General features: G+C 41.0%; 1 protein-coding gene across 2 annotated transcripts in view; it reads left to right on the forward strand.

Annotated features, from left to right (window-relative positions):
- Positions 1-21170, forward strand: part of LOC133650785 (C2 domain-containing protein 2) — a 66090-nt gene extending 44920 nt beyond the window's left edge. Inside the window, exons 7-14 of one of the 2 annotated variants that reach the window (XM_062048431.1) lie at positions 948-1056; positions 1134-1198; positions 1276-1391; positions 1465-1633; positions 7282-7523; positions 7597-7864; positions 7974-8010; positions 16753-16902. In XM_062048431.1, coding sequence (XP_061904415.1) covers positions 948-1056; positions 1134-1198; positions 1276-1391; positions 1465-1633; positions 7282-7523; positions 7597-7864; positions 7974-8010; positions 16753-16768 — 1022 coding nt within the window. In that variant the 3' untranslated portion in view covers positions 16769-16902. Of the gene's footprint in view, positions 1-947; positions 1057-1133; positions 1199-1275; positions 1392-1464; positions 1634-7281; positions 7524-7596; positions 7865-7973; positions 8011-16752 lie in introns of both variants that reach the window. The other variant, XM_062048430.1, reaches the window with a different exon arrangement.
- The last annotated feature ends 2233 nt before the right edge of the window (positions 21171-23403 follow it).

Below are 23403 nucleotides of genomic sequence, written 5' to 3' on the forward strand. Positions count from 1 at the left end.
CAAATAATTTTAACCGAACATTCACAATCAACTTATACACTTTTTAAGGAGCACTCTGATAACACACAGCAACATCAACAACAATAATAGTATGTTTCTTATCTTGTCTTAACACAATCACATCACACAACAGCACAGCTATGTTGATAAAAAAGATGTTTGCTAACGCCAATGCTTTTTTAAAGGTGAAACTCTGGATCTTTTGAGATAACCGCTGTCATTGTAATCTTCCTGTTGCATTTTGAAGTGGAAATCCAATCAAATGTATTTATCACTGAAAGGTCAACATGGCGACATGACGGAGCATTTGTCCAATTCCCGGCGTACGTGCCTCAGCATTTAGGTCTTGGCCCTGTTTATTTAGGGTACAGTAAAATAAAAACGGACTAGTCATGTGCCGATTGACAGCCGTTTTTTAAAATTGTTTTAATATATTTATTTATTGCTGCATCTTTCCTTGACCGACCCAGGGACATGCCGCTGCAGACACAACACAACTCAGTTGTGTGCTTTTAGGTTCTAGAAATACAATAGGTCAGACTGGACCAAAATGTCTTAAGCCAAATTTTTGTCCCAGTCCACCCATGAATACTGACCATAAAGCTACTTACCAATAAATACAATTATTGAATTAAAATTGCAATCCAGTTCAGTACAAGTGTAAGAGTTTGAAGAGTGTGAAGTGTTGTTCAGTATCAAAATATTTAGAAGTTTTTTTTATTGCTTTTGTTGTGTCTGCTTGTCTTAGTCCATTTACGTCAGGGTTCTTTAGACTTTTTTCACTGAGGGCCACATTTAGATGTGGGAGCCACTTTGGTGTTTGTAATTGTTTTAATGAAAACAATTTTACAATATTATATTTTAAAATGTGTTATCATTATTAATTAATTTGAGTTGTTTCTTGTCATGTCTTTTTGCTGTATTTATGATGATATTTCTGATTGTAGGCAGCATCAATCCTGTATGTGTGCTGCAGTTAGATGACCCTCCACAGAAGTTTAATACGTCTGTTTTAAAGAACACAACCAATCCTGCATGGGACCATCCTTTTGTTTTGTAAGTTTTTTTTAGAAAGGAAGCACCTTCAAATACTGTACTTTGTGACTTTTCCAGCAATATTTGTTCCCTGACAGTGAACTAAACGGACAATCCAAAGAACTCATTATTCAGCTGATGAATGATGCATATCAGCATAAGGGTGAGGTTTTCATTAGGTTGTAGCTTCATTGTTATTAGTTGTCGTTGACTAAAGAAAATCTTCTCTCCGCTTTTTAGACAGCCTTCTAGGCCAGGTGTCAGTGCATTTTGACCTCGTTAAGAAGCAGCCTAAGGGACAGCAAACATTTTCCCTCATGACCAAAGATGTAAAGACTGGATCACTTACTACTGATGTAAGACTCCTTTTTCTTGTGTGTAATATTTTCCATGTAGTGTAGCATAACTGTGCGGACCTCCATCACTCAGTTTACCTACCTGGATCCAAATGAGGTGCGCTCCTGGCAGCCCCCGACCCCAGCTTCCACCAAGAGGGTAGAGATGGACCGGACAGTCATGCCCTGTGGCACGGTGGTCACCACCATCACTGCAGTCAAGAGCAAACCAGGTCGACTGCTCCCTCCAGGACTCAGCATTGGTAACACTGCACAAACTGTCAGTTCATGTTAAATGTTGTACACCATAAATATAATAATTACCCGTTTCTGTATCATTTAAGAGGGAGTGCGCAATAAATATCTGGTAGACAATTATCAGGCTGGTATTAGGAAATATGACATTGCATTAATAAATACGATAATATAAAAAAATAGCTCAGATTAAAAGCAATACTCCAATAAAGTGAGATTATATATACTGTGCTGTAGGTAGGTTAGGGTGAGCAAATCAAGCACTCCTTTTATTCTACTTTGTAGGTTGTCTTAAAATTTCCCCGTGAACGTTGTATACAAACGTGACGTTTTATTACTGTTTCAGAGGAATACTTTTTGTATGCTATTTGCACCAAATGTTCTGCGAACATTCTGCCAGGGGCGAAAAAACCCATTGTGCTTCAACACAACAAACCTTATGAGCCACCAAAAGCGCCAGGATTGCTTTGACATTGTTTTGAAAACCCATGAAAACGCCTGCTGCTACAGAAGCTTCCCCAAAATCAGTCGCAAAGAAAGGTTTGCACAAACTGCACTTAAAGGGGTCATATTATGATTTTTTTTTCTATATTTAGAACACTTCCCTTTGGTATACATACCATAAAATTGTGGTGCTTTGGTCCATAGATTTTTTTTTTCATAGATCATGTTTTACAGACCATATTCAAGCCACTTTCTGACTGTCTCTTCAGAGTGCACCATTTGTGGACGGTATTACTTATGTGCCGAAGTTCTCCTCCAGGCCAAGCCCCCTTCAACTCGGTTTCTACCCCGTCAGCCATGTAGCACTTTCATATCGAGTCTACTGACCGATATAAGGTAGAGGTATCAGCTACTATGTATTAGAAATGGCAACAGCAGAAGATTGCATGAAGATGCATGTGCATGTACGAGCCAGTCTGCCCCACAACATGAGCGGAGAGAAAAATAAGGAACGTATTGACTACAACTTTGGACTACAACTCAATAAAAATGGCAGACTAACACAACTTTTTCGGTAATTCTCTACCATGCATGGAGATATCTGCTTACGTAACTTAGGCAAAATTACTTCTCTGAATTCTCAAATTCCAAATGCTTCGTTTGGAGCAAGTTTGAAAGAAGGCAAGATTGTTTTATAAATATCTACGCCTTGCCTCTATTGTTTGATATCAAATACACAGAAATAGGTACCAACAGGTAAGAAAAGTTGGTTTTGCATTTATAAATTTGAAAAACAATACAAGGGGAATGTATAAATGAACATCACTTTTACTTTCTTTCGCAACTTTCTTTGTTTCAATGGTGGATTATTTTGGAGACTTATTTAATTTTTTTAAAAAGTACACAGACTGAGTCACCAACATATCGAATTCTGTGTTAGACACGCCATTTAATGGAATGAAACGTGAGCAAACAAACAAGTTTGTTGAATGCAATGTTTGCCTGTACGATAACTGAGACAGTACACAAAAGAATTGGGAAAAGTTTTGTAGAAAAAACAAATCATCATGCAAAAGTTAGGACGTGTAAAAACGGGCGTACCAATATCAATAAAAAGAACGATTAGACAAAAAGACGATCTAAACAATATTTGTTGTACGCTCGCCTCAGCTGTAGGTACCTGCTGTTCTTCTTGCCTAAACGCCGCACTGAGTTGCAGGAGGGGGAGACGATCAGGAGCACCGAAACAAGCTCGCTAGTTAGCTTATCCATCTATCTAGCTTTTTTGTTATCGCCTTCGTTGGCTCTCCGAGCCACAACGTTGACTGCTGTTTACTTTGCTGCTAATCATATTTGGATGATAACAATCCAAACACTGATAGTTCTGAAAACGAAAAGGTATATGTTTTGAAGTGACAAATTGTAAACAGAGGTAACAACACCGGAAATATATTACCCAAGGGACCGTGGTTAAAGTATAGAGTTGCCAGATGGGAAACGTTTTCGTAGTTCTATGCATGCATGTCATAGAACATTACATTACATTTTCAATGATAGTAATGTTAATACATTTTGTACTAAAAAAACATTTTGTGGTACATTACTTGGGACATGTACTGTAAGTGTCAAAAAGACAGCCAAAAGAGGTTAGGATAGATGAGAATAAATCTAAAGGTAAAATATAGTGTAAAAACACACTAAATCTTCCTCTTTTTTCTCAAAGAGTGCTCACATCCATGTAGGTGGCGGTGCTCAAATTAGTTGACAGACGGACCAGAAAATAGGAAAAAATATACAAAATCCTTGGGTTTACTGTAAATACATTCAATAATGAGGATATATTATAGCCTTAAGTAGAAAAATGTCTTCATTTTGAGCAAGTGCTAGTCAAGGACTATCTTGACACATTGAAACCAATAAATATTAGGTTCTTTGTAGTACTGTATTTCATTGGGAAGGTGTAAAAAAAAAAAGTCTGTGGTAGATTCAAATAAACCTCAAGCGATGGTCGTCGTTGATTGCTGTTATTTATTAGATTATTATTAGACTTAAATGTGAAGGAAGAAATAAATGTTGCATATTTTCAGAGAATATGCATTTATACCGCATGTTTTAAAGAGATAACGTTTCAAAAATGTCTTCTGGGTATATTATACTGATCAACTAATTCTTATTTAGATGGCCTTGTGGGACAAATAGAGGCGCTCCCTTTGACTCCATTGTTAGAATTAGGATAGTTGGGATTTTACTAACATGTATTTATGACTTAAAAAGCATAAAAAAACAAACGTGTTCTTGACTTAAAAAAGGATTGTGAATGATAGGCAAAATTAAAGTTAAGATACTCTCTAATAATTTCCCTATATCCTGATGCTGTGATGAAAGCAAGAACATGAATACATGTCGGGAAAATGCAAATTTCAGCAAAAGTGGCTGGCTGGCTAACTTTTCAAAGCCTGGTTAAAGGCCTACTGAAACCCACTACTACCGACCACGCAGTCTGATAGTTTATATATCAATGATGAAATCTTAACATTATAACACATGCCAATACGGCCGGGTTAACTTATAAAGTGACATTTTAAATTTGCCGCTAAACTTCCGGTTCGAAACGCCTCTGAGGATGACGTATGCGTGTGACGTAGCCCGGCGAACACGGGTATGCCTTCCACATTGAAGCCGATACGAAAAAGCTCTGTTTTCATTTCATAATTCCACAGTATTCTGGACATCTGTGTTCGTGAATCTGTTTCAATCATGTTCATTGCATTATGGAGAAGGAAGCCGAGCAAGCAAAGAAGAAAGTTGTCGGTGCGAAATGGACGTATTTTTCGAACGTAGTCAGCCACAACAGTACACAGCCGGCGCTTCTTTGTTTACATTCCCGAAAGATGCAGTCAAGATGGAAGAACTCGGATAACAGAGACTCTAACCAGGAGGACTTTTGATTTGGATACACAGACGCCTGTAGAGAACTGGGACAACACAGACTCTTACCAGGATTACTTTGATTTGGATGACAAAGACGCAGACGTGCTACTGTGAGTATGCAGCTTTGGCTTTTTTTTGCGTATGTACGTAACTTTTTTAAAATATATAAGCTTTATGAACCTTGGGTTAGGTGAACGGTCTTTTGGGCTGAGTGATTGTGTGTGTTGATCATGTGTTTGAATTGTATTGGCCTGTTCTATGGAGCTAGCAGAGGAGCTAGGAGCTAGCATAACACGTACCGTACCGTACGTGCGCGTCACGTACGTAACTTTTTAAAAATATATAAGCTTTATGAACCTTGGGTTAGGTGAACGGTCTTTTGGGCTGAGTGATTGTGTGTGTTGATCAGGTGTTTGAATTGTATTGGCGTGTTCTATGGAGCTAGGAGCTAGCAGAGGAGCTAGGAGCTAGCATAACAAACACGCAGGTGTTATTATGCAGGATTAATTTGTGGCATATTAAATATAAGCCTGGTTGTGTTGTGGCTAATAGAGTATATATATGTCTTGTGTTTATTTACTGTTGTAGTCATTCCCAGCTGAATATCAGGTACCGTGAGTATGCAGCCTTGGCTGCTAAACATTCGATAACTTGACCGTATGTGCGCGTCACGTACGTAACTTTTTAAAAATATATAAGCTTTATGAACCTTGGGTTAGGTAAACGGTCTTTTGGGCTGAGTGATTGTGTGTGTTGATCAGGTGTTTGAATTGTATTGGCGTGTTCTATGGAGCTAGGAGCTAGCAGAGGAGCTAGGAGCTAGCATAACAAACACGCAGGTGTTTTTATGCAGGATTAATTTGTGGCATATTAAATATAAGCCTGGTTGTGTTGTGGCTAATAGAGTATATATATATGTCTTGTGTTTATTTACTGTTGTAGTCATTCCCAGCTGAATATCAGGTCACCCCCGGCTCTCACAGCATCTTCCCTATCTGAATAGCTTCAACTCCCCACTAGTCCTTCACTTGCACTTTACTCATCCACAAATCTTTCATCCTCGCTCAAATTAATGGGGAAATTGTCGCTTTCTCGGTCCGAATCTCTCTCACTTCATGCGGCCATCATTGTAAACAATAGGGAACTTTGCGTATATGTTCAACTGACTACGTCACGCTACTTCCGGTAGGTGCAAGCCTTTTTTTTATCAGATACCAAAAGTTGCAATCTTTATCGTCGTTGTTCTATACTAAATCCTTTCAGCAAAAATATGGCAATATCGCGAAATGATCAAGTATGACACATAGAATAGATCTGCTATCCCCGTTTAAATAAAAAAAATTCATTTCAGTAGGCCTTTAAAGCTCATCAATGGTAAACTCAGAGAGGCGTTCTGCAGCGTGTGCAAAATCTGTGATATTGACTGTCAGCTGCTGCTACAGCAAAAAAAATAAATACAAATAAATTCTCAGATGAAACAGTCTTGTGAGACAATTTTAATTCACTAGATAGTAACTGCTAATGTAAACTTTTCAACTATTCAATATTATCATTGTCAAATGCTTACAATTTTGTCTATAAAGACAGTTGTAAGCTTTTGACTATATATAATAACTGTCTGCAGTAGAACATGGCATTACAAAATGTTTAAGTGGCATTAAAAACGGCGTTAAAAATAATTAAATTAGATTTGCCAATACCTGTAAAAACCCTGTGTGTGTGTATGTGTGTGTGTGTGTGTGTGTGTGTGTGTGTGTGTGTGTGTGTGTGTGTGTGTGTGTGTGTGTGTGTATATATATATATATATATATGTATATATATATATATATATACATACACGTGTATATATATATATATATACTGTATATATATATATATATATATATACATACTGTATATATAGTGTGTATATGTATATATATATCTTGTTGTTGTTTTGTTGTTTTTTTTCTTCTCATTTTTATCCCCTTCCACTCCAGTCCAGCTGCGCCAAACACAAATAAAAGTCAAATACAAATATGTTTAAAAGGAAAGTATCCCACACTTTTGTTTTGTAAATAAAACTGTGCAACATAAATGGGCCTCTACATTAATAATATGATTTGCCTGAGTGTCTAAACAGGACAGCATTGATTTTTTTTCTTTAGTTTTTTTATATTCCTATATACTTTTTAACTTGGGATGTGCCGCAGGCCAGATTGTGGACGCTGGTGGTCCGGAATCAGCCTGCGGACTCTAGTTCAGAGACCACTGTCCTAATCTCTACTGTCTTTGCTTTTAGATTCTTTACAAAAAGCACTGGTACACAAGCCGAAGCTTTCAGAGCGACGTGTTTTAGAGCAGACGTCCCTGCTAGGAGCTACGGTTAGCAAGGTCTTGTCTTCTTCGGACACCGAGTTGCTGATGCTCAACGGCACTGACCCGGTGGCTGAGGCCGCCATCAAACAACTGCACCAGTCTGCCAAGCAGAAGCTCCGGTCACCTGTGAAGAAGAGTACCATCATCATCTCCGGGATTGCAAAAGTGATGATGAGTTAATCTACTAGCATTTGGAAGGTTTACTGGGGTTCTGTGTTGAATATCTTTATATTCACAGACACCAATGTCCCAAGATGAGGAGCTGGCTCTGATGGCAGGCTATGCAGCTGCCATGGACGCCTCAATGTCAGACGGGAGCTCCACTCAGGATGTGACCACAGCGATCATGTCAGGGAACAGCAGTCCTCCAGAGATGTCCGAACACGAGGAGGGGCCAGGTGGCATGGGCGGTCCCCCTGAAGACTGGGAGAGTCACACTGGAGAGGACTTGAACCACACCTCACTCTCCATGTGCGTGCCAGAGGTCAGCTGCAAAAAGAGAAGAGGTGAGCTATAATTCACGGGTTTGTTGTAATGAATCATAGCTTGAAGAGTTTGTATTTTCTTGATAATGTCTGTTCTGCCTTCTCTCTTTCCACTATTTTATGATCTTAGAGGAGAGCAGTGCAAAGCACACGTTAAATCCAGATGTGTAAGTTACCAATATCTTCAGCAATATAGTTTGTGTAATTTGTAGTTAGATTTGCGTAGGCTAGAATCTACTTCAGGGGTGTCAAACTTAGTCGCACAGGGGCCCACAATTCAAAACACACTTAAATAATAATTAGTTTTTATTAACACTGGTGTGGAGGAAATGTGGATTTTAGTAAATATCAGCGCTCATATTCATCCGTTCCTGTGTGGGGAGTTCTATTTTTTGACAGTCTGATAATCAGTAAATGCGTCGCGAGTTGTAAAGCGCGGTAAAACAGATGTCGAGATGCTATTTGGAGACAGACGGCTGCCAATGTTGTTTTAATAAAGTGATTGTTGATCGACCACCTCGTTGTCATCCTATTGACATTTAGACAAGAGCTACAATATACCATTTGCACACAAAAACAGGAGAATCTGGGAGATGTGTATATTCAGTTGGGATGTTGGTAGACAAGGGAAAACATTCAGTAAGTTTTTTGCAGAATCTGAGCATGCATCTGAGGAGGAAGCGTTTCCCAGCATGCTTTGTTGTCGTTACAATTATCACTTTTGATTGATTTTTTCGATCTCCCCTTTTAAAGGGCGAAGACCTCCCAGGATCTTTTGTTCAAATGGCGTGTCTGAATATGGCGAGAAGACTAGAATTGAAGATTAACAATTTATTGTACAATTGTTGTAAGTAAAAACAGTAGCAATACCAGCGCTGGAGAGAAGACTGTGCCCTACAAAGTCTGGCGCGTTCTTTCTCGTTTGTTCCTCTACTCACGTGCTTTTGTCCTACTTGGTCCCGCTCCTTGGCGGCGTTGTTATGGCATTGTTTAATGAAACCAATAGGTAATCTAAACGTGTGTTTTTGACACACATTCCTCCACTCTTGCTTCATCTCATTACTGGCACTGCTTTTCACCATTAACACCAAATAAGATACTATGTGTGTATTTGCTAAAATAAAACACAGGGGTTACTCATTGTGTTATGTCCTTGAACAGAATGAAGTGAATAGAGAGTGAGACTCCCTATGCATTCCACTCTGCTTTAAGTTGGGAAATAGTACCCTAACATTTTCATTAAATGCAGTGTTTTCTATTGTTTGGTCGCAAGTGCCACCCAGAGGGCCGCCCAAAAATATCTGTTTCTCAGCTGTGGTCCGTATGAGCAGCTGCGCTACTCAGTTGTAAATACACTTTTACAGAGTGTCTTAAACAAAAGAGACGTATGGAGCCAAAGTCATAAAGAAGTTTCTTAGGCGCAAAAAATTGTTTAAGCTGTTTTAATTTTATTGACAGTTAAGAAATGTATTATTAATTTAGTTCATTTATTTTAGCACAATGTACCTGTATGTAAATACATTTTTCATCAGTTTATTATGAGTCCTTTCTTATGCAGTATATTTAGTTAGTACTTATATTAGTACTAAGTTTTTGTTAAATAAATAATAATATTTGTGATTAACTCATGGTGTTGTGTCATATGACAAGGTTGTAAACTGTAAGTAGGTTAGATATAATAAAATACAATTAAAATCAAGACTAAGATTACTAGTTTAGTGTTAATATTTAAGTGGGCCCCAGGCACCTCTGTAGTGGAAAAGTCAGGCCTCAAGGTCAAAAAGGTTAAGAACTCCTGTTTTAATGTGTTATTTTGTACAAACACTGTTTAATAGTTAAAGTGATGTTGTCTTTAGTTGTGTACAATTTAAGTGTGTGTGTTTATGTGTATGTGTATGTTTTAGAAATATGAGGCGATGTTGCTGAAGTTAGATTGGGTTTTTGTTTGCTGAAATGCCATGCACGGATGCACATTGTGTATCAAACGGCCCGTCCGCCGGATGAAATACCTCCCTGGCCGGGAGCTTTACCCCTGTGATCTAAATGGTACAGTGCATCCAGAAAGTATTCACAGCGCTTCACTCTTTCCACATTTTGTTATGTTATAGCCTTATTCCAAAATGGAATAAATAATTTTTTGTCTTGAAAATTTTACAGACAATACCCCTAATGACAATGTGAAACAACATTTTTTAGAATTGTTTGCAAATGTATTAAAAATAACAAACTAAAAAATCATATACAAATATGTATTCACAGCCTTTGCCATGAAGCTCAAAAGTGAGATTAGGGGCATCCGGTTTTAACTGATCATCCTTGATATATTACTACAGCTTAATTGGAGTCTACCTGTGGAAAATTCAGTTGGTTGGACATCATGTGGAAAGGCACACACATGTCTATATATAAACTCCCACACGTGACAGGACATGGCAGAGCATAAACAAAAAATGAAATTAAAGGAATTGTCTGTCGACCTCCAAGACAGTATTGTTTTGAGGCACACATCTAGGGAAGGGTACAGAGAATATGCTGCTTTGCAGGTCCCAAAGAGGGCCATTAGGTCTTCAAAAAATTCTGCAATTTGTTATTCTTATAACCAGACATGTTGCCTTCATCGTGTGACAACCTCTGTAGAAGGCAACAGTTGTAGCCTAGTAAACACATAGGTCTGGCTATAAGAATAATAAATTGCAATCCACCAATCAGGCCTGTGTGGTATAGTGGCCAGACGGAAGCCATTTCTTTGTAAAAAAAAGTTTGCCAAAATGCAACTGAAAGACTCTCAGACCGTGAGACACAAAACTCCCTGGTCTGATGAGACAAAGATTGAACTCTTTGCCGTGAGTGCCAGGCGTCATATTTACAAGAAACCAGGCACCGCTCATCACCAGGCCAATACCATCTTTACACTGAAGTACGGTGGTGGCAGCATCATGCGGTGGGGATGTTTTTCAACAGCAGGAACTGGGAGATTCGTCCGGATTGAGGGAGAGATTAATGTCGCAATGTTAAGAGACGTCCTGGATGAAAACCTTCCCCAGAGCGCTCTTGAAATCAGACTGGGGCGACGATTCATTTTTAAGCAGGACAACGACCCTAATATGAAGTTTTTTTCTTATATTATCAGAATTACCATCAGCTTTAACACAGATAATTTGACTTGGTAGACTGCTCTCTTTGTTCATTGCAGCTTCAATTTTTGCTTATTGTAAAAGGTAATACAGGCCACACTTTATTCTTCCCTCCCTGAATGTTGCAATTTAGTTTGCCAAATATCCCGAAAGGGACAAGCGGTAGAAAATGGATGGATGGAAATATGTAAACAGTCTTTTGAGTTAGATTTGAAAAATTAACTTAAGGTGTTTTGTTGATGTTCTTCACAATGAAGTCACTTAAAACTAATCACACTAAAGAATGTACATTATATATATACACATAAAGTGTGCATAGATGTAGGAATGGGAATTAATAATATAGTTTGGAATAAACTGAACAAAAAGCAATAGAATTATGCAGGATGAAGTTTGAGCTCTAATGCCACGAGCTTAATGCTAATATATAATGGACTAGCTCATAGACAAGTTAAGTCAAATTAGCATGGTCAAATGCAGGACACAGATAAACAATCCTTCACACTAACATTCATATCTATGGACAATGAGCAGTCCCCACGAAGCAAACATGCATATTTTTGGAATGTTGGAGGAAACCAGAGTGTCCGGAGAACTCACACACGCACTGGGACAAATGCTCAGTAGCGTAAAATTAGAAGTTATTGTCGGTAGTAATGTCAGAATCAGAATAGTTTCTATTGCCATTGTTTGAGAACGGGTTCACAAACTAGGAATTTTTCTTGGTGCAATCGGGCAACATAAAACATATATAACACAGAATAGGTAATAATGCTCTAACTGAGCTATCAGATATTGTTCATGTGCCTGAAGGCCAAGGGGAAAAAACTGTTCAGGTGGCGGGAGGTGTGGGTCTGGATGGACCGTAGTCTCCTGCCTGAGGGGAGAGGGGAGAATAGTTTGTGTCCAGGGTGAGAAGAGTTAGCTGTGATCCGATCCACACGCCCCCTGGTCCTAGGAGGAGAACAGGACCTGGAGGGATGGGAGCTTGCAGCCAATCACCTTCTCAGCAGCACGTACGATGCGCTACAGTCGATGCTTATCCTGGACTGTGGCGCCGGGGCACCACACGGTGATGGAGGAGGTGAGGATGGACTAAATGATGGCAGAGTAAAACTGCACCAGCATCTCGGTCGGCACCTTAAGTTTCCTCAGCTGCCGCAGGAAGTACATCCTCTGCTGGGCCTTCTTGATGAGGGAGCTGATGGTCGGCTCCCACTTGAGGTCCTGGGTGATGGTGGTGCCCAAGAAACGCTGTCTCCACAATGGAGACGGGGGTGGGAGAGTCAATCAGGGTGAGGGGGGATGGTGGGGATGTGACTTTCCTGAAGTCCATGATCATCTCCACTGTTTTCTGGGCGTTCAGCTCCAGGTTGTTGAGGCTGCCGGTCCACCTCTCTCCTGTAGGCGGACTTGTCGCCATCCGAGATGAGCCCGATGAGGGTAGTGTCGTCCGCAAACTTGAGCAGCTTTACGGACTGGTGACTGGAGGTGCAGCAGTTTGTATACAGGGAGAAGAGCCAGGGGGAAAGTACACAGCCCTGAGGAGTACCGGTGTTCGTGGTTCGACTGTCCGAGACAATCTTCCCCAGCCGCATGTGCTGTCTTCAGTCTGTCAGGAAGTCATTGATCCAACTGCAGAGGGAGTCGGGCACGCTGAGCTGGTAGAGCTTGTCTCGTAGCAGTCCAGGGAGGATGGTGTTGAAAGCAGAGCTGAAGTCCACAAACAGGATCCTAACATAAGTTCCTGGGGAGTCCAGATGCTCCAGGATGAAGTGGAGGGCCAGGTTCACTGCATCATCCACAGACCTGTTGGCTCTGTAGGCGAACTGCAGTGGGTCCAGGAGGGAGGCGGTGATGTCCTTGAGGTGGGGCAGGACCAAGAGCTCAAAAGACATCATGACCACAGACAACAGCGCCACCGGCCTGTAGTCATTAAGTCCTGTGATCCATGCTTTCTTGGGGACAGGGACAATGGTGGAGGTCTTGAAGCAGGACGGCATGCGGGATAGCTCCAGAGAGGTGTTGAAAATGTCAGTGAAGACAGAAGCCAGCTGATCCGCGCAGTGTCTGAGGGTGGAGGGGGAGACACCATCCAGCCTGGGGGCCTTCCGCGTGTTCAGCTTCGAGAACTGCCGGCGTACTTCCTCCTCTCGGAAGGAGAGGGCCTTTAAAGTCCTGTGATGTTCTTGGAGTCCTTTAAATCCTTTAATGAAGTGCTGGCGTTGGTGAGGAGGGTGACGGTGGGGGGAGCAGAGCTTTGATGAGCTGAAGGCCGTTCATGACGACAGTAATGTATGTTGAGGCCCTGAGCGAGAGTCCGGTCATTCAGGGCCTGGGGGGCTTTGGGCTTATAGTTCGTAAGGGCCCTTAGCCCTCTCCAAACGGCCGCAGAATCATTGGAGCTGAACTGTACCTGTAGACGGGTAGAGTACACAGATTTAGCTTCCTCCACTTCCCTGTTGAAGTGATACTTCGCTTCTCTGTAGGTACTCCGGTCCCCGCTTCTCCACGCAGCCTCCTTCTTCTTGCGCAGCTGTCGTAGCTTGGGTGTGAACCAGGGCTTGTCGTTGTTATAACAAGCCCTGGTGCGCGTTGGAATGATGCGCGTCTCATTGAACTGAATGTATGAGGTCACAGTGTCCGTATACTCGTCCAGATTGTCCGTGGCCGCTCCAATTTCCTCCCAGTCTCTCGTCTCCAAACATGCGCGCAGCTCCTCCACAGCCGCAGCGGTGAAACACTTAATGGTCTTCATAACAGGTTTAGCCAGTTTCAGTCTCTGTTTGTATGAGGGGATCAAGTGCACCATCACGTGATCTGATAGTCCGAGAGCAGAGTGCGGGACTGCATGGTATGCCTTACTTATTGTAGTGTAACAGTGATCCAAAGTGTTCTCCTCTGTGGTCGGGCATTTAATGAACTGCCTGAACTTGGGTAATTCCTGGCTCAAATTTCCCTTGTTAAAGTCACCAAGTACGATAACAAGAGAGTCCGGAAAAGACCGTTCCACATGTAAGATCTGACCTGCAAGCGTGCGCTGAGTGTCATGCACGTCCGCGCTGGGCGGTATGTAGGTAGCCACCAGTATGAATGAAATGATCTCAGGCGGTGAGTAAAAGGGCTTTCAGTGAATGAAAAGATATTCCAGAGCAGGAGAGCAGTGTTGGGATATAACCGTCACATCTGTACACCAGTTTCTGTTGATGAAGAAGCAGACTCCACCGCCTCTTGTTTTGCCAGAGAGCCCCGCGTCTCGGTCCGCGCGGAGAAGATGAAAACCCTCCAGTTGAACCGCGCTGTCCGAGACACTCGCACTCAGCCACGTTTCCGTGAAGCACAAAACACAAGATGAGGAAAAGTCCTTGTTTCTTCTCATCAGCAACGCTAGCTCCTCCATCTTGTTGAGAAGTGAGTGGACGTTGGAGAGAAAGATCTGCGGAGACGGACAACGGCGCCCGCTCTCTTTCCTCTTCGGTGTGGTTTCCCTCTTTTGATCAAAGAATGGACCAAATCCACAGCTGACGCTAAGATGACCGGTAATAAGTCCGTAGGGGTGATTGATCTGATGTTCAGTAGCTCTTCGCAAGTGTAAGAGCACGCGGACACACAATTTACGCACAAAAACAAACAAAACAGCGCATGAGAGCACCGAGGCAGCCGTGATCGGCGCCATGATGATCAAAGATGTCATATGTCAAAAGATTTAGGGTAGTTTACACTGGCTTGAACAAGAAATGCATTAATTAACTTAAAATACCGTAATTTCCGGACTATAAGCCGCACCCGACTATAAGCTGCACCCGACTATAAGCCGCAGGGTTTTGATGTGTAATTACCGTAGTATATAGGGGTTCCTGCTACCACGGAGGGGATTGACAGAGATGACTGTTTGGGACTGAAAGCGTCCCATTTATTAACTATAAATCTTTCAAACTTTCACATCTTTGACATGGCGAACAGCATTCGTGCAGAGTACAAATAATACAACGGTGCAAAGTAATACAAAGTGCTCGCATGTACGTTATCAAAATAACCAGCCTACCGGTATATGAAAAGTCAGTCTTTAATCATTGTGTCATCGTCTTCCTCCTGCGCACTAAAACCACCGAAATCCTCTTCGTCGGTGTCGGAGAAGAACAGGCCGTAAATAAGCCGCACCGTTGTATAAGCCGCAGGGACCAGAACGAGGGGAAAAAGTAGCGGCTTATAGTCCGGAAATTACGGTACCTTTCTTTTCAACTTTCTCTCTTTACTTTTACCGGGTGTCAACTCGTTTAGGTGTGCGACCAGCTGCTGACACACTTTTGACAGGCGATGCACGTTTTGTCTTTGTTTTTGTCAAAATAAAGCAATAAGGAACTTTTTATGATATTTGAGCTGTTTTTCAAACTTATTATAGTCAATATTACGTAAATAATTGACTATATACAGTATATCCATTCATACAATACATCAGTTAAATTTGTTTTCATGTTTAAAAAAAAAAGTGTTTTCATGTAAAAAATATATATATTTTCAAGGTGTTGCGACATTAAACTTAACGGGGCAATGCGCCACAATCGTTTACATGTAAGGGAAACCCTGGAATAACTTTAGAACAACTCCATAAATGTCCTTGAGAGGCCCAGCCAGAGCCCAGTCTTGAATCCGATTAAACATCTCTGGAGAGATTTGAAAATGGCTATGCACCGACAGTTTGCATCCAACCTGAAGGAGCTTGAGAGGTGCTGCAAAGAAGAATTGGCGAAACTGCTCAAAGATGTATGCCAAGCTTGTGGCATCATCTTCAAAAATACTTGAGGCTGTTATTGCTGCCAAAGGTACATAAAAAAAAGTCTGATTAAAGGCTGTGAATAGAACATAGGATTTCTCAGTTTTTTGTTTTGAATACATTTGCAAACATTTCTTACAAAAAAAAAATTCACATTGCCATTTTAGAGTATCGTGTGTAGATTGTTGAGGACACAAATGGATGTATTTCATTTTGGAGTAAGGCTGTAACATGTCAACATTTTTAAAAAGTGAAGCGCTGTGAATACTTTCCGGATGCTCTGTATCTTAGAAATTGTATTTTTCATGATTTACGGGGCGTTTGACCGCATATGCATTTCTCCACAATCTGAACATTTGAACTAATTTCACTCTACTTTCACATTCACTTTTCTTTGCCTTCAGTCGGCCTCACGCTTGGTATACTACCGAATTCCGTCGCTTCTACCAGGCATCGATTCACGTAAAACTAAAACATATTTGGACACCTTGGTTGCATGTGATGTCGCGTTCAGTCGAAGTCTTGTCATCGGCACAAGCAAACAGGCCATGTACACGCTACCGATTAGTATTAGCAATTTTGCATGGCTATTTCAACAATGCCAAGTTTGTTAATGAAAACAAACACGTAACATAACACGTTATGTTAAAGGGGAACTGCACTTTTTGGGGAATTTTGCCTATCGTTCATAATCGTTATGAAAGACATGACGACAAATTTATTTTTTGTTATGCATTCTAAATAGTAAATAAATGCGATCAAACAGTCTGCTTACAATGGAGCCTATGGGAGCCATGCTATTCTTCCTATAAAGCCCTTAAAAAACATCCATATACCTCCATTAAGGTTTTATATACATGATGTAAGAATATTTGTATAATTTATGTGAGTGTGTATGTTCCCACGTAACGTACGAACATTAAACGTGGCACGAGGACTGCCTGTAATCAGTTCAGTAGAATAAAAACAATTAAACATTCATTTCTACTTCTGATCTGCAGGCAGTTTCCTACGTAAGAGCGCCAAGCTTTTCTTCCGGCGGCGACACCAGCGCAAGGACCCCGGGATGAGCCAGTCGCACAATGACTTGGTGTACCTGGAATCCGCCGCAGTTGTAGAGCGCGCCAGCAAGACCGCCACGCTTAGCCGCATGCTGAGCCGCAGGAGTAAGAGCAAATCCAACGGTTCGACCTCCACTGGACAAGCAACCGAGTGACAACTTCAACAACCACCACCTCAAACACACACTTTTTCTTCTTCTAAAGGCTGACCTGCATTCTATAGACTCTGCAGGTGTGTGAGTGGGCTTTATTTTTGCATGTCTTCTCAATGTGCTTTTATCCATCTTATGAAAAAATTCCTTGGTGGCCTTGATACGGACTGAAGAGGCCAATGTGGGCCTGCATCTTCACCTTCCTGATGCTGCGTGGAAAAAGGGTGACCCATCCTTGCTGTGATTCGTAGCTTTCCTGTGGTGAGTCAACAGGACCAAAGATGCTAGTTGTGTGATTTGCACAGTTCCAGTACCTTTTTCTATTTCAGTGCAATGGCAGAAACTGCTTGTGTGTCAGAGAGACTCCTGTGTTGTTCCAAATAGTCACAAAGGGACATAATATTTCAGTGCAAGTGAGAGTGATATGACTACTTCTGGACATTAATAGTATGAATTATGGTATTTAAACAACAGTGTCGATTACAGTGTTTTATTTTCTTCAAGTTGTATTCCAAGAGGTGTGAGTGTGTTTGATAAGCACACACAGTAAGAATATCAAGCAAACAGCCTTGCTGATTGAGTGGTAATGAAATGTAATAACAAGGTGAGTGGGAATTAAGGTGATCTCAATTACATATCAACATCAGTGTCAAAGATATGCAAGATGAAAAGACACTGGATAATGTAAGACTTTAAACAATTCTCATGGAATTGAATCGATCGCAACTGGACTGTCCAGGAAGATGTGTGGCCTCTCATCTGACAGGCTTCATCCGTTCATCAGCTTTAGCCTGAGGGCTTAGTGCAGGATCCACAGTATTTATCCTCTAAGGCAGGGATGTCCAAACATTTTCCACTAAGGGCCGCAGACTGAAAATTTAAAGCATGCGGGAGGCCAATTTTTTTTTTTTGTTTGTTTTTTTCAAAACCAGTACTGTACTATATATAGATATGATTTCTAGGAAAACCGCTTACATGTTAGCTTTGTATTATTAGTGTCAACATTGAAACGTGTTCCCGCTAAAATACACCTGTTTGCTCTTTTATTGCAAGTATGTTTCTTTTGTTTCCTAATAGCATTTTTAGAATTTTCCGGGGGCCACACTTTGGGCATACCTTAACTAGAATGGTTTCACTCTTTGGACGGTTGTTGGGCTGGAATCTCCCTTGTCAGTATTTCCTAATATGGGGATTCATATGGCACATAAAACAACACTACACGCACGGCGTGTTCCTTTTTTCTTTTTGCACTTTGGGTCTGGCATTAAATACAAAGCGCCACAACTCCCCTTTCTGATTGGTCATTTCATGTCACATGACAAAATACACTAATATTGGCTTGTTTTGTCTAAAGACTGATCTTCAGAAGAGTCACTTGGGATTGGCTCTGACCAGGAGACACTCTGCGTTTAAAATTACTAATCGGAAAGGAGGGGAGTTGCCTGTCCCTAAGTACCAAAAAGGGTGAAACAGTATGCATGTGCACAAACACACATTTCATGGCTTTTATGACACTGTTTTGATGCCATAGATTCCATCCAAACGATTGTTGGCTGGCAATTTTCACTCTAGTGTATTGTTTCTTAACATCTGTCGTTTTGCGCCACGAAAAAGTAAAAGCATGCTTGTTGGGGCTTGTCTCAGATCCCATTGTACTGCGCCTTGTTTACATTTTCTGTCATGGCGTCCTACACTGGCGACCAGAAAGTAGAGCTGTTCTAGCCTCTACCTGCTCGTCGCACTAAAGAGACTGTCAGTGGTGTATAAGGACATTAAATACCACAAGAGACGAGGAAAGGAAGTATTCTCTGCAAGCTGTTCCCAGCAACTTTTTTGTGTGTGACACGAGTGTGCGAAGGAGAGGCCGCGCAGGCAGAAAACATGAGCTCCTCACGACCAGGCCTGCCGGACGTCCGCCCTGAGTACGCTCAGACATATGCGGACAAAAAAGAGCTGGCAAAATATAAGATTAAAACACCAGATTTTAGGAAAAAAAACTCTTAAAAACTAGTGAATTATCTGTCCATGCAGCTAGTTAATTTTACTTGATAAGACATCCTAAATTAAGATTTATATATTTAAGTTAAAGTTAAAGTACCAATGATTGTCACACACACACTAGGTGTGGTGAAATTTGTCCTCTGCATTTGACCCATCCCCTTGTTCACCCCCTGGGAGGTGAGGGGAGCAGTGGGCAGCAGCGGTGCCGCGCCCGGGAATCATTTTTGGTGATTTAACCCCCAATTCCAACCCTTGATGCTGAGTGCCAAGCAGGGAGGTAATGGGTCCCATTTTTATAGTCTTTGGTATGACTCGGCCGGGGTTTGAACTTAGAGATAGGCTCCAGCGACCCCGAAAGGGACAAGCGGTAGAAAATGGATAGATGGATATCTAGAAATTAGCAGGACTTTTAAGATGGAAATAAGTTGGTTTTTTTTGTTGAAAACTAATATTATTCAACTCGCAATACTTAAATTAAGCATCCTCCGGATGCTGTAGAATCTTTAAACAAGATGTATTTGATGTGTGGGAAACCAAATGATCTTAATTTAATTGTTATTTTCTCAATTTTAACAATTTAAAACTAAAACAGACAATCTAATTATTCATGCTAAAATTAAGATTATTAAGTCAATGACTAAAAATAAGTAAATAGGTGTTAAAACTAGGGAAATTGCTCGAAATACAGTTGTAAGTCTAAGTCTAAATCTTGGCATATGGCAAAAAAAAATGTTTGTGTGCCTGTGTATGTTTGGGTCTTTAGAACAGTGGTCCCCAATCTTTTTTAGACCAAGAACCAGGTGGGAGGGGACTAAGAACAGTACGAATAACAATCATAGGGGAAAACAATTACAGCTTATAAATTGTATCACACCAAAATAAGATCACCCTAATGCAGAATAAGCTCGCTGGCTGGCTTACTGTAACGGTGCGATAGTGTGACAAATGGGCTAAAAGATGTATTTGTGGCCTTTGAATTGAACCATGGGAGCACTGCCTGATAGGATAAATACTGTGGAACCTGCACCTTTGGACTAGAGCTGTCCTAGTATTTGATTGACAAACTGATGACGCCTGCTCCGAGACAACCTGAACAGTCCAGGTGTGATGGAGTCAATGACCTGATCAATGAGACACAATGTGTGTGTTTGAAAACTGTATGCAGCATTTATCCAAGTCTTCCTCAAAGATGTTTAACAGACTAAATCAACCAGCACAGTAAGTTGGTTTTGTTGTGTTTACTTTTTAATCATCTGATTACTAGTCCTGTCTGTTGTTGTTATCTTCATGCGGTTTTAAACACGTTTAAAAAGAAATCCGGATAACGATTGCATCTTGAAGTAGCTTCATTGTGCAGTAGCGATACATGACGATGCAAAGCAGCAACATGCAGCACTAAGATTGCCTTACAGTCGTGCTAGCACACGTCTTGTATTATAGACTTGTTGTTTCTTCCCTCAGCTGCTTTGCTTCCATGCACAATGCCTCGTCTTAACGCCTACGCACAGATGAAAATTGCTACTCGAGACAATTTGATACTAGTACGAACATTTTACAAGTGCAAATCCATGACAACACTCTTCTACTTACTTTAAGAATTGTAGTATCATATTTACAATGCAGTTAAACTAAAAGGGCTACTGAGTTTTTTTTGTTGGCTTTTTTCTGCACCGAAACAGATCATCTGTACTGTTCCAGAATTGACCTGCAGTTTTAACAGATTCAACAAGTCATTTCATTTTCATCAATAAACTCTCAGACTGTGGCACGGATTATTTGTCTAGTTCTTATATTTAAAACTACACTTTATCCATCCATCCATTTTATACCGCTTGTCCCTCTCAAGATTGCACGGGGGCTGCAAATTGGTATGGGAAATATATGGTATGCCCTTTTTTTTGTCATTGCACAAGTACATTAGACAAACAAACACTGTACAGGGAGCAAAACAGGAACTGTGAACTGTAAAAGGTGGGAAATAGGCAGACGCCAGGGGAGGATGAGTAAAAAAAGTTGATTTCAGACTGGGCTCCTATTGGGCCAGTCTGGAGTGAGAAAAAAACTCCATAGCAAAGCCCATATAAATAATACTCAAGACTTGCAATAAAAGAGCTCAGCATCGCATTCACTTTTTACGTCGGATGAAAAGAGCATGGCTCCCTCCCCCCGTTCTCACCACATTCTACAGAGGCACTATAGAGAGCCTGCTGACCAACAGCATCTCTGTCTGGACTGGAGCCTGCAGTGCCTCAGACTGGAAGTCTCTCCAGAGAGTGGTGAGGACGGTGGAAAAGGTCATCAGGACTCCTTTCCCTCCTATCCAGGAGATCGCAAAAAGCCGCTGCCTGACCAGGGCTCGGAAAATCTACAGAGACTCCTCCCACCCCCACCAAGGACTATTTTCACTGCTGGACTCTAGAAAGGTTCTGCAGCCTCCTTAGCAGAACCTCCAGGTTCTGTAACAGCTTCTTCCCTCAGGCCTTAAGACTCATGAACGCATCAAAATAATCCCCTCAATTCCCCCCAAAAATGGATGAACTCGCTGGAACATAAAGACAATATAAAATACATCCATCCATAAACGTGGATCCATATGCAAAAGTGCAATATATTTATCTGTACAGTAATCTATTTATTTATATCTGCACCTTATTGCCTTTTTATCCTGCACTACCATGAGCTAATGCAACAAAATGTCGTTCTTATCTGTACTGTAAAGCATACTTGCCAACCCTCCCTAGTCTATAAAATCCGCTACACCTCCCTGATACCGAAGTACATGTCAAACTACTTCCTTAACGTAAATGACCGCCATAACCACAACACCAGGGGGTGCTCCACTAACCACGTTAAACCCAGATTCCGAACTAACAAAGGTCTTAACTCATTCTCTTTCTATGCCACATCAATGTGGAATGCGCTCCCAACAGGTATAAAAGAAAGGGCATCTCTATCCTCCTTCAAAACCGCAATAAAAGTTCACCTCCAGGCAGCTACAACCCTAAACTAACACCCTCCCCGGATTGCTAATAATCAAATGTAAACAATCAAATGCAGATACTTTTTCTTTTTCTTATGCCTTCTGATCTCTCTCTCTCTTTCTCTCTCTCTCTCTCTATGTCCACTACTTGATGTCCATACCCCCCCCCCTCCACACCCCTGATTGTAAATAATGTAAATAATTCAATGTGATTATCTTGTGTGATGACTGTATTATGATGATAGTATATATGATAGTATATATCTGTATCATGAATCAATTTAAGTGGACCCCGACTTAAACAAGTTGAAAAACTTATTCGGGTGTTACCATTTAGTGGTCAATTGTACGGAATATGTACTTCACTGTGCAACCTACTAATAAAAGTCTCAATCAATCAATCCCGTTTTTAGCGGGAGAATGCGCCTCTCCCGACAACCTCCCGGCAGAGATTTTCTCCCGACAAACTCCCGGTATTCAGCCGGAGCTGGAGGCCACGCCCCCTCCAGCTCAATGCGGACCTGAGACTGAGTGGGGACAGCCTGTTCTCACGTCCGCTTTCCCACAATATAAACAGCTTGCCTGCCCAATGAACGGAGAAGTTAAACAGGACAATACTGCCATCTAATGGATAGCCACCGGAACACTGAAATTCAAGTATTATTATTATTTTTCTATGTAAATAAAATAAATATATATATATATATATATATATATATATATATATATATATATATATATATATATATATATATATATATATATATATATAGCTAGAATTCACTGAAAGTTAAGTATTTCATATATATATATATATATATATATATATATGAAATACTCGAGTTGGTGAATTCTAGCTGTAAATAACCAAATAGCATCATATCAGGTAAGTAAACTGGGAACAAATATTAAATGAATAAACATGGCACAATAGACAGATTCTGTGTGAGGTACCTGGTTAGTGCAAAACAGTATTATAAAAGGACTGGAACGTAGTGAGGAACTTACACAAGTATCGGTCTAACGTGTCTCAATACCAGAATGCATCATTCAACATTTTAGCGCGGTAGTGAACCCATATGCAGTATGCATTGCACTGTAATAGAAGATATTGTATGAACATATCAAGCACATTTGTGAAAAGTCTTGACTGTAAATTCCCAACAAATAATCAGAATCACCGATAAATATGACGGTTTCAGCTTACACATATAAGGTTACATTCGGTTTTTTGGGGGTTTTTTCAGGGTAGCGTTCGGCGTACACCCTTTACAATTCACAGGTCCAAAATGGCTCGAGGCTTTACCTCTCTGCCTGACCTGGTGCGGTATGAAGCCTCTGCTTCTGAATCAGATGACAGTTCTGGTGCATGCGAAGCAGGCAAGTCCATTTCTTCGCTTGTGTGTGTGACAGGTGCGTGGTTTTCTTCCGGTGTGTTGTCGTCAGGTGAGTATGAGG

Source organism: Entelurus aequoreus, linkage group LG05 (genome assembly GCF_033978785.1).
Source record: "Entelurus aequoreus isolate RoL-2023_Sb linkage group LG05, RoL_Eaeq_v1.1, whole genome shotgun sequence".
Classification (NCBI taxonomy): Eukaryota; Metazoa; Chordata; class Actinopteri; order Syngnathiformes; family Syngnathidae; genus Entelurus; species Entelurus aequoreus.